The sequence below is a fragment of the Cornus florida genome, unplaced genomic scaffold (assembly GCF_030987335.1).
Source record: "Cornus florida cultivar Cherokee Brave unplaced genomic scaffold, ASM3098733v1 CherokeeBrave_3.0.0_Hap2_Chr08, whole genome shotgun sequence".
Taxonomy (NCBI): domain Eukaryota; kingdom Viridiplantae; phylum Streptophyta; class Magnoliopsida; order Cornales; family Cornaceae; genus Cornus; species Cornus florida.
Window position 1 is genome coordinate 70,361,480 of NW_026775578.1, and position 12,135 is coordinate 70,373,614.

General features: G+C 33.8%; 1 protein-coding gene across 1 annotated transcript; it reads right to left on the bottom strand.

Annotated features, from left to right (window-relative positions):
• Positions 1–2,859: 2,859 nt before the first annotated feature.
• On the bottom strand, positions 2,860–7,473 carry LOC132271978 (LRR receptor kinase SERK2). Its single transcript, XM_059773497.1, has 4 exons — positions 6,804–7,473; positions 5,222–5,482; positions 4,237–5,109; positions 2,860–3,651 (listed from the first exon to the last, which is right to left on the bottom strand). The coding sequence occupies exons 1-4, from the start codon at positions 7,231–7,233 to the stop codon at positions 3,170–3,172; spliced, it is 2,046 nt and encodes a 681-aa protein (XP_059629480.1). The 5' UTR covers positions 7,234–7,473; the 3' UTR covers positions 2,860–3,169.
• Between the last annotated feature and the right edge of the window lie 4,662 nt (positions 7,474–12,135).

Here is a 12,135-nt window from a genome sequence, read left to right on the forward strand (position 1 = left end):
CCAAATGATTCGGACCAATCTTAATATGGCTCGATAAAATTGAATTAGAGTCTAAGTGGTTCGGACCACTTAACCTATGGTTTGAACCCACTTGGGTTGGGTTCAAGTCTAGAGAGGGAGATAGAAGAAATTGAAAAATGAATAACCTGCAAATGATCCAAAGGGGGGTATTTATAGAAACAGAAATGCCTTTTCGGATTTGGTGCATCTCTTCATCATTGGACACAACCATTGCAATAAGTTGCAATGGTTCACATGGTGTCTGTTCATTATTGGACACAACCATTCCAATAGGTTTTAATGGTTCACATAGTGTCTGTTCACCACTAGACACATCTATTCCAATAGGTTGCAATGGTTCACATGGTGCTTGTTCACCAATAGACACATCCATTCCAATTGGTTGAAATGATTCACATAGTGTCTGTTAACCAATAAACACATTCACTGTAATTAGTTTCAATGGTTCACATGGTGTTTGTTCACCACTAGACACATCCACTCCAATAGGTTGCAATGTGCCTTTTCGAGTGGGTGCAACCTGGGTTATGATGGTTCGGAAAAAGGTGTAACCCTTTGAAAAAACTAAAAAGTGATTTTTTTTTTTTTTTTAATTTAAAAGATATAACCCTTTAGAAAAACTAAAATATGATTTTTTAATTTAAAATGTGTAACATTTTAGAAAAACTAAAAAGTAGTTTTTTTAATTCAAAAAACCAACCACCAAAAAAACCCACCCATTTGTGAAACCCATTTAAATAAGTCCGGCCCAAAATTAGGCCCAATCCAAAATTCCAAAAAAGAATAATCTGGACTTTACAATTAGGCCCAAACCCAAGCCCAAATCCTAAACTCAGCTTATTTAAATTTCAATTTGTTTTAACATTTTTTCCATATGACACAAACACTTCCCACATTTTGCATACCCATTTAGACTTATCAAAACACCATACTTTGGAGCTAATTTCTCATTCACTCGGAAACGGATTTAAGAAAGTAAATATACCACGTTCATCTCCTTGCGGAGAGAAACACGCTCGTCTAGAGATCCGCAAAAAATTATTAGCGAAATCTATTCCAAATCTCATCCAAAGTTTATGTTTTTAATGCCTTTGTTTCCAACACACATTACATATAGAAAATAAATAAATAAAAGTAAAAAACGAATTGAGGGCACCATAATATATTATGCATATGAACAAAGGATGATTAATTTATGCAAATGAGGTCCTGCATTTTGTTTTAACCTGAAACAAAATAAGTGTATTGTTATTGATAAGAAATTCACATACCCATTTTGCTCTTTTGAAGAGTTAACCCTCACAATCTATTTGAGAAGGAGAAGATATACTTTGAAATATAACAGAAAGATGCAAGCAGCCAACAGCAATAACTTTCAGTGATCACGAAACAGTCATAATGTAGTCACCAGAAGCAAAAATCAAGATTAAAATGAAAGGTACAAACTCAAGAAACAGTCATAATGTAGTCACCAGAAGTCATTAAAAGCAATCTATGCTGATATGGGATACTAGAAAGAAAGAAAAACCTCAACTTGCTTTCACGTATAATTTTGCCCTACTCCTTGTGGAAAACACTCATCAAGGTTTTTGTTACCGCTAACATAGCATGGGATCAAATGGGGCCTAAGGGACAGAACCAAGGACAGAACCAGCCATTTGGCACAACAGTTTACTTGAATTTTACATGAACAATGAACACACACACTCTCTCTCTCTCACACTCACACACAGCAATCAATGATAATGTCACCTGGTTCATTTGGTGTTGTCTACTCAATGGGCCCTAACCATGTGGAATGAAATCAAGGTGTCCACTACTGTTGACATGAGATAGGAGTATAAATGAAATAAAGGTGTCTGTTACTGTTAACGAAATCCCCCACCTCCCTCCCTCCCTCCCTCCCTCTCTCTCACACACACACACACACAAACACACCCACAACAGGAACCAGGGCTCAAGTATATTTGAATATCAACAGCATTGCAACCTTTGCAGTGTCACAGTAAATTAATCTCCAGTCCAATGTTTAGATGGACTCTTCAAAAGTAGTATAGTGTTGGATACGTATTATTTGGACATTGATATGGGATATGTGTTCGCCACTTTTGGATGGACATGTAATTAAAAACCACATACGATCATTCAATTATATCATTCAAATGAACCATCTAAATATGAAATATAATGAAAAGAACATGCAATAACACTATTAATTCAAGAATGGTTTCAGAACATTACATCACATTATAAAATGCCTATAAAATTTTGTAAGTCTTGAATATATTTGTACCTCTTCTTAGCATAAATTTGAACACATACTGTTATCTTTCTATATGGGAGCCAGATGGATGCAATTCAAGCTAAACAGTTCGACTATCTTAGTAATCATACAAAATCATTAGTAATGCATGAATCATAAAAAGAAAAAAGAAAAAACATGCTGATTGATGCATCATCACATTTTCCTTTTTTTTTTCCTCTTCTCCTTTACTTTTTGTTTGGATGTAATGAATGGCATTGCAGGGCATGTGAGGTGAGTCACCACCTCAATATCCAATGCACGGAGTAAAATACAAATGGCACCTACTCTCCATGAGATAGATTAATATAAAAATATATCAATAAAATATTGAGAAAGTACATAGACACATACTGAAACACTTAAAAGTCTTGAGATCAATTCACCAGAAATTATCACTTCCACAAGTGAAATAACACTTAGAATGAACAATTGAGATATCTAGGCTCAAAGAGTGATCCCCAAGGTTAATTATGACAATAGATATAATTTTGATGGCATAGCCTTGAAACAAATATTTGATAGTAGAGGCCATATTAAATAAAATTTTGGAAGTGAATGGATTTGTTGATGGAGGAAATTCCACCTCTTTACAGAGCAAATATTCAATTGATACAAGTAGTGAAAATCCCCCATAAAATGTCCATCCCTAAGCTACAGAAGGCAAAGAGCTTGATAACATCGGGCAATATAGTCCTCAGCAAAAGGACACAGCAGACAACAAAATTAAGCCCTAGAAGTTTCTTCACTACCCTTTTGAACTTTGGTGAAAAAGAAAAACAAACAATAAATAACTACTCTTTTGAAATTTCTCACCCAATGGCTGGAGAAATAAATTCATGGAAATCAGATAGAGTTAGTACAGTTACCCAGTTCTTGAATTACTGATTCCAAGGATGGCCTCTGCTCGGGTGATTCATGGGTGCACATCAAAGCAATTTTGGCAAGCTTTGCAGCTTCATATTCAGAGAACCTGCTATGGAGATTCGTATCAATAAAATCGTGATAATTGCATGATTCAGCAGCAGCTCTTATCAAACCAGTGAGTTTTCGCTTCCCGGAGAGGATCTGAAGAATAAGTACACCGAAAGCATAAACGTCACTCTTCTCTGTGAACCGGCCTGTAGTGGCATATTCAGGAGCTAGATATCCCATGGCAGCACTGGCCTTGAGTGTTGAGAAGACAATGTCATCAGTAAGAAGCTTGTGCAGGCCAGAATCGGAGATCAAAGGTTTAAATCGCTGATCGATGAGCACCTTCTCAGCCGATATGTTTTGGTGAACTAGAGCAGGTTTGTTAACTTTGCACCCATGCAAATATTCTATACCTGAATAGAAAGAGAGACAAAAGCTCAGATTTTACAAATAAAGAGAGACTCCTGTGGTGTCCAAATTGCAAAATATTACTCTATAAATTTCCTTGAAAGTTAACCTATTGTGAGTAGAATAAGAACATGAAAGAAACAAAGTATAATCATTCTAAATTGTTTAGAGATAATTATTTCATTGGCAAGCTCCAAAAAGTAAATTCATGAAGCATGAAGTTCTTAGTTTAAAAACAAACAAGAGACAACAACTTCATTGATTTTGATATGATGAAACATAAAAAAGTTGGTGTGCTTCTGGAATTCAAGCTATTGGGCACACCTAACAAGAAGATAAGGGGCCATTTAAAAAACAGACTGAAATGAAGTTGTTGACCATTTTCTTGAAATGAGTTTCACCTTGTAGAATCATTACATTCACTTTGACAAAAGAAATGTCATACATTCAATTCTTAACCCTTTCTGTTAATGATCGCACTTGTTTCAACGGACTCCATTCCTAATGGTAAACTTGGGCCCTCAAAAATTGTGGCTGAAATGGGATGATTTGGAACTTAGATGGAAAAATATAAGGAAGACAGAACTGACCTTTGGCAATGCCATTGATGATAGAAACTCTGGTGGACCATTCAAGGACCTGACCGTTCCCCTCTTTCACATCGAGATAGCACAACAAACTTCCATTTGGAACAAATTCATAAACGAGAAAACACTCACCACGGTCTCTTGAACAACAAAATCCTCTCAACCTAACTAAATTGTCATGTCTCAACGAGGTTAGAATGTTCAGTCCTTTCAAGAACTCAGTTTCCTCTGTCTTGCAGCTTGTTTTAGTGATGCTCTTTATTGCAACGATAGATCCATCTCTTAAAATTCCTTTGTAGATGGCTGAAAAGTTGCCCTTGCCCAACAAATTCTTTTGTGCGAAGTACTGAGTAGCTGACTCTACCTCTTCCAAATTAAACCTAAAGTCCTGCAAAACCTCTTGTGGGAACCCACCAAAACTCCGACCATCAGCCAAAGGTCCCCACCCTTTGGAGTACTCAAGGCTGATGAGTGGAGAGCCATTCCTCCTAGAAATCTCCTTGGCCTGGTCAGTACTAAGCTGGCCCTCACATATATCAAATGAGCTCCCAAGTTTCTGCTTTCGGCGACGATATTGCATAAATGTCAGAAATCCTATAGCTGACAACGCAAGAGTGACCACAATTACTCCAACAACAACGGAAGCTTGTGGGGCTTTAGATGTATGTGAGCATCGAATTTGGCTGCAATTAAAATTTAAATTTGCGGTCTCCGGAATGTTTTTTGTCGAGAGACCAGTTGTGCCACCTTCAAAAGGTTCAGGTCTGCTTGGATTCAGACGATCCGAGGCACTGCAATTTCTCAAAGCTAAAAACCCTACTCCACATAATCCTGGGTTATTTTCATATTGGAATCCGCCAACTAATCTCTTCAGAGCTTCATCCATCCACAACAAAAACAAACAAAGTAAGGAAATTTTCTTACAGCAGATCAAACTGAAACACTTAAAATAAATTATATGACATACACGAGTAATGAAAATTTTTACCTGGAGGTACATTGCCAGAGAGAGTATTGTTTCGGACATCTAGAACTTCCAGCATGGGAGCATTTGCAAGTTTTGCAGGAATTGAACCAAAGAGGCAATTAAAACTCACATCTAGCCTCATTAACGATCCTAAATCCCCTAAGCTTGCAGGGATCGCACCAGTTAGTTGATTAGATTGCAGAGCTAGAACACTGAGCTTCTTCAGGGATCCCAGCTGTGTAGGAATGCTTCCCGTGAACTGGTTATAAGAAAACTGCAAAACTACAATGCAGATGCAAAGCAACACAATCAAACTACGGAATAAGAAACGTTAAAGCAGAAACACCAAAACAAAAATCACAAGCAAGATTAACAATTATGAACAAAACCCAAATGAGTTATGCAGGGAAAGGGGGAAAAAAATAAAAAATTGTACCTAGTATTGGAACATAAAAAGGCAAGGGGAAAAAATGAGTAAGCATGCAGGAACACAGACATTCATAAACAAGTTAAAATATTTTCTAAGAGACACCAAATAAGTTGAGTTGGAGCATTAACGGAATCCCCAAAAATAGTTCAAATCAAAGTAAAAATTTTGAGCCAAGATAATATATTTCTGAAAACAAATAAAGAACAAACTATGCAAAGTACATAAATGGAGTGAAAAAAAAAAAAAAAAAAAAACAAAACAAAACAAAACAAAACAAAACAAAAAACAAAAAACAAAAAAACAAAAAACAAACCCGGAGCTTTTAATTTACACCAACCAACCACAGAAAGACTAAATGTATTAAGGTCTCTTAAACAAAAGCCAGAAACTAATTTCCGAAAAAGAGAAGAAAAAAAACAAAACAAAACAAAAACAAAAGTAAGAAACTCTCAAGGAAGAAGAAAAAGAAAGGTTCATTTCAATCACATTCGGATCAAATAACAAAACCCAAATGAATGATGCAGAAAGAAAATTGGTACCCAGTGTAAGGGAAAAAAGGCAGGGGGGAAAATGAGCAAACATGCAGGGGAGCACAGAAATTCATAAACAAATTAAAAGAAATAATAATAAAAATCTAAGAGACCCAAAATGAGTTGAGTTGGAGCATTCATGCATCCTCCAAAAACAGTTCAAATCTAAGTAAAATTTTGAGCCAATATAAATTATTTCTCGAAACAAAGAAAGAACAAATTATGCAAAGTATATAAATGGAGTGAAAAAAAAATAATAATAATAAGAAAAACACACTGGAGCTTTTCATGTCTTCGGTGCCAAACCCTCAAGGCCAACCATAGAAACAGTAAATTTATCAAGGTCTCTGAAACAAAAGCCAGAAACTAATTTCCGTACAAACAAAAAAAAAAATTCAGAAACTCTAAAGGAAGAAGAAAGATCCATTTATTTACAATCAGCTCAAATGACAAAAAATAAGAGTTTTGCTGAAGATATACATATATGTATCATGTATGTGTGTTTGTGTGTGTGTGTATATATATAATATACAGAGATGCATATCTAAATAAGAAATAAGCCCAAAAATGAAAAGAAATTATCAAGTAAGATTGAAGATTCTTCTTTACATAAATAGAAACCGATATGTAATCAATCACTAACCTTGTAAACTAGCCATGTTTCCAAGTTCAGTAGGCATGTTCCCAGAAAGATTATTAACATTGAGATACAGATCGCTCAGCTTAGTCAAGTTCGAAACTTGTTTGGGTATCTCTCCATACAAAGAGTTGTAATGCAGGTACAAACCCGTCAAGTGCTTGAGCCCAGCGACAGCCGGCGAGAGCTTGCCGAAGAGACCTTTGCCCTGCAACGAAATGTTGGCCACCTGACCCTTTTCATTGCACGCAACGCCTTCGAATGAGCCGTCACAGGGACGGCCTGAGACTGTCCACGAGCTCAGAAAAGTGTTGTCTGGGTCGAGACTGGCCTTCATGTCCATGAGAGCTCTGACCTCGGCATTTCCACGAACAGGTAGTGGGCGAGAGAGTGTGAACATTAGGAGGAGAGAGAAGAGAAATGCCGAGATACCCATGTTTGTTTCGGCTCAAAATGGTCGAAGACGAGGTCTTTTTCTCTTTCTGAGACTGGGTTGTGACTTTCTCTCTCTACAAGTATGTTCTGGTTTCTGGGTTTCTTCCTTCTTCTTCTCTCTTCTTTTCTTTGTTTTGACTTGCAGAGCAAAGTCTGAGGAGTCGAATCTCGGCGATTAAGGCTTGCAGAGAAGAGAAAGCTTCTCTGTCCTCCCCCCTCTCTCTCTTGGACAAAAAGAAGATGGCGAGTAGACGACAATCGAAGAAAGAGAGAGAGAAAATGACGAGTACGTCCCTGAATGTTCCACGTCAGCATATGTGGGGTCCTGATGCCGTGGCAAGGATCAGGGGTGATTTGGAGTCAGAATCGTGAAAGTTCGAGAAAGCTCGGGATAAAGCCTGAGGCGTAAACTTGTGATATTTGCCGTTGGATGTGGTGACTATTATTTGAAGGAGCATGAGACTGATGGATGCTCAGCTGCATATTAGTCGTTTAGTTCAGTGACATTTTAGTTATGGGCGTCCACATTGCTCGGATAGAATAATCAGAATATATAATGTACAAACGCTTGTGCTTTCACAGCGGGTCCGTAAGGCGTCGTTTGGATGGGAGGATTTGGGGGATACTGGGAAAGAAAAGAAAGAATCAGGAATATTGTGTTTGAATGGGAGGACGCGAGAAAATAAATGATTGAGAAGGATTTGGAATGATAGTCTGAATCAGTCATATTGTATTCCTCTCAAAATGAAAAGATTTGAAGGAAAAAAAAAAAGTGGGTTAGTGATACTTTCATAATGCTAAAAATAGCTTCAAAATTATAATATTGGCTTGAAGAATCAACTCCAAATTTATAAATGAAGGGTTTGATAGTAATTCGATTGTTATTCTTTCTTTTCTTTTCTCTCCTCTCATTTGTCTTGTCCAAACAAAAATACTTGCATTTTCTTTTTTTTTCTCTCCCATTATCCAAACATGAATGTAAATTATCACTATCATTTTATACCTTTCTTTTCTCTTGTAACTAATTTTATCATTTCCTTTCTTTTCTCTCCTAGATATCCAAACAAAGTCTAATGGAAGAAATGCAAGCTGAGTTTGGTTGGAGGGTAATGGAAGGAAAACAAAAGAAAGAAGAAATTAAATTATATAGTATAGATTATTAAAATGGAAGGAAAGGGATGAAAAGGTTAGGATATTTAATAAAATTTTGTTAATTCTCAAATGTTTCTTATTTTTTAAAAAAATAAAATTTATGAAACAAATATGGTAATAAATTAATTTAAATAGTTTTTTAATTTTTTTTTTCCAAACATGATTATTATAATTTTTTTTATTAATTAACCAAACAAAATAAGTGGATATCCTCTAATTTTCTTTCTCTTCTTTTCTTTCCTAGCTAATATTATCATTTATTTTTTTTTTTCCCCACCAAACATAGGCTTTGGCTGAATAAACATAAGAGAAAATATTATGTTTGGATAAATTATAAATTATGGAGCAAATGGAGCAGAAAGAATAGTATTTTTGCTTAGGAAAAGAAAAAAAAAAAATAGTACATAATCATATCCTTCTATATTGATCCCGGCTATAACTTTTTTTTAATTGTTGAAGGTATTTACGAAATTTTGAAAATATTACTTAAACGTACTATCATTTCTATCCCAATCTTTTTATTTTTGAAAGAATAAGGAATGAGGGATTTGGAATGATATATTATCCCTCTAAATCACTCCAAATCCATTATTTTCTCTTCATAATGATAACCAAATATAAAAATCACTATCATTTTAGCTTAGTTTGTTTAGATGTAAAATATTTTCAAAAAATATTTTTTATTTTTTGGTGTTTAGTTGTCGTAAAATATTTACAAAGAAAAAATATATATTAAAACCTAACAAAAACATCTTATACGCTCCACCTGATGGACTCGACCTCAATCTCGACCTAGACCTTTGTCAAACACCGAAAATATAAAAATAAAAAATATATTTTACCTGCAAAATGAAAATCTTTTGCGAGAAAAATATTTTATATTTAAACAAATGAACCGAATTTCTTTCCAAAACTAGAAATCCAAACAAGGACTTAGAGGGACTCTTGAACTTCATTTGTAAGTGCTCTTTTTAAAATAATTTTTTAAAAAAATTAACTCATAAACCTATATTTGTTCTTGATAAACTATGAACTCTCAACCTTCAATTTAAAAGAAATTTGATTCCAATTTAGCTTGCACCACGTTAAATTAAGATTATATATCACTTTTCTAATATAACATTGGCCCAATTCATTTAAATATTCTAATAAAAATAGTATTTTAATTCTTTCTTTTTTTTTTTCTCTCCTCTATCTTGTCCAAACAAGAATATTAGTATTTCCTTTCTTTTTTCTCCTATTATCCAAACATGAATTTTAATTATTACTATCATTTCATTTCCTTTCTTTTCTCTCGTAACTAATATTATCATTTCCTTTCTTTTCTCTCATGCGTATTCAAACGAAGCCTAAAGGAAGAAATGCAAGCTGAGTTTGGTTGGAGGGTAATGGAAGGAAAACAAAAGAAAGAGGAAATTAAATTATTATATTGTATAGATTATTAAAATGAAAGGTAAAGGATGAAAATGTTAGGATATTTAATAAAAATTTGTTAATTCTCAAATGTTTTCTTACTTTTTTAAAAAATAAAATTTACGAAACGAATATGATAATAAATTAATTTAAATAGTTTTTTTATTTCTTTTTCCAAACATGATTATTATAATAATTTTTTTTTTTTTATTAATCAACCAAACAAAATAAGTGGATATCCTCTAATTTTCTTTCTCTTCTTTTCTCTCCTAACTAATATTATCATTTATTTTCTTTTTCTCCTACCAAACATAGGCTTTGGCTGAATAAACACGAGAAAATAAAAGAGAGACTGGCAATAGCATTTATTTATGTTTGGATAAATTATAAATTACGGAGCAAAAGAAAAGAAAGAATAATATTTTTGCTTAGGAAAGGATCAAAGGTAGAGGAGAGAAGAAAAAAAATAATAGTAGATAATCATATCCTTCTATATTTATCCCGGATATAACCTTTTTTTAATTGTCGAGGGTATTTACTAAATTATGAAAATATCACTTAACATACTATCAGTTCTATCCCAATCTTCTCGTTTTTGAAAGAATAAGAAGTAGGAGATTTAGAAGGATATATTATCCCTCTAAAACACTCTAAATCCATTCTTTTCTCTTCATAATGATAACCAAATATAAAAATCACTATCATTTTAGCTCCATTTGTTTAGGTGTAATTTTTTTTTTCAGTGTTTAGTTGTCGTAAAATATTTATGAAGAAAAAAATATATTAAAACCTAACAAAAATATCTTACACGCCCCGCCTGATGAACTCTACCTCAATCTCGACCTAAACTTTTGCCAAACACGAAAATGTAAAAATAAAAAGTATATTTTACCTGAAAAATGAAAATCTTTTTCGAGATAAATATTTTACGTTTAAACAAATGGAACCGAATATCCTTCCAAATCTATCAATCCAAACAAGGACTTAGGCTCAGTTTGGTAGAGTGGAAATGGGAGGAAAAGAAAAGAAAGGTTATGGAGGGAGATAAAAAAACGTGTTTGTTGCTGAAAGTTAGAAGGAAAGGAAAGAGAATAGAGGGTTTTGGAGGATAGAAATAGGCTTAACAGTAAGTTTTGTAATCCTCCCAAAAATGGGAGGAAATGGAAAGAAAGGGAAAGAGAGGCTTGGTGTATGACTTCTGATGCCAAATATGCCCTTGATTACAGGTGAATTTAGTTTGCAAAACAAGAATAACAGACCTTGATATAGCTTGAGAGTTGACAGACAGAGGGTCAGCGGCTGAAGCTTGCGAACGACGATGAACAACGGGCGATGGAAACTGAAAGATATGGTTTTGATTTATTAAACAATCTGAAATGATATGCTGATATAGGTTTTGAACTTTTGATTCGTGCAGACAGATATATAAACTGAAATATATGGGTTTTGAACTTTTGATTCGTGTAGTTTGCAGTTGCACAGAGAGAGAGAGAGGGCAAGTTCAGAGTCGACAACGAGAATAGAGATGGAGGCGGTTCAGAGTCGACAACGAGAATAGAGATGGAGGTGGTTCAGAGTCGACAACGAGAATAGAGATGGAGGCGATTGGGGTGAGGCTGAAATGATTTGCCCTAAAAATATTTTCTTTCTTTTCTGGTGGCCCATCAGCCTTGGGCCATAGTAGGAGACAATATAATATATATATATAAGAAAATTATTTTAATAAAATTACTATTATACCCTTCAATATTTTAAAAGATATATATATATATATATATATATATATATATATATATATATATCTTTTAAAATATTGAAGGGTATAATAGTAATTTTATTAAAATAATTTTCTTTCCTTTCTTTTCCTTCATTAATCAACCAAACACAATAGGGGATTAAAATTATTCTTCCATTCCCTTTCCTTCATAACTAATATTATCATTTCCCTTCAAACCCACCATACCAAACATAGCTTTAGATGGACATTTGAACTTCATTTGTAAGTGCTCTTTTATTTATTTATTTATTTTTAAATCAATTCATAAACCTATATTTGATCTTCATCAAATATGAACTCTCAACCTTCAATTTAAAAGAAAGAAGATCGGTTTACAATTTGATTCCAATTTAGCTTGCACCACGTTAAATTAAGATTATATATCACTTTTCTTATATAACATTGGCCCAATTCATTTAAACATTCTAAGAAAAATAGTTTTTTAATTCTTGTTAGAAGCAAATTTCAAAAACTAAAAATATAATCCCGTGTAGATAAATAGAGAATTTTTATTTAGCTCACAGAAGTTATGGTTAAGCAAGGCTTAATTTAACTTAATGT

What these genes read in the sequence shown, in the direction of transcription:
- LOC132271978 (XM_059773497.1), bottom strand. Translation starts at nt 7,233, where the DNA reads ATGGGTATCTCGGCATTTCTCTTCTCTCTCCTCCTAATGTTCACACTC. An exon ending in CTCTGGCAATGTACCTCCAG is followed by an intron (nt 5,110 to 5,221) that starts GTAAAAATTTTC and finishes GGATGGATGAAG; the next exon opens with CTCTGAAGAGATTAGTTGGC. An exon ending in CATCAATGGCATTGCCAAAG is followed by an intron (nt 3,652 to 4,236) that starts GTCAGTTCTGTC and finishes CTTTCTATTCAG; the next exon opens with GTATAGAATATTTGCATGGG.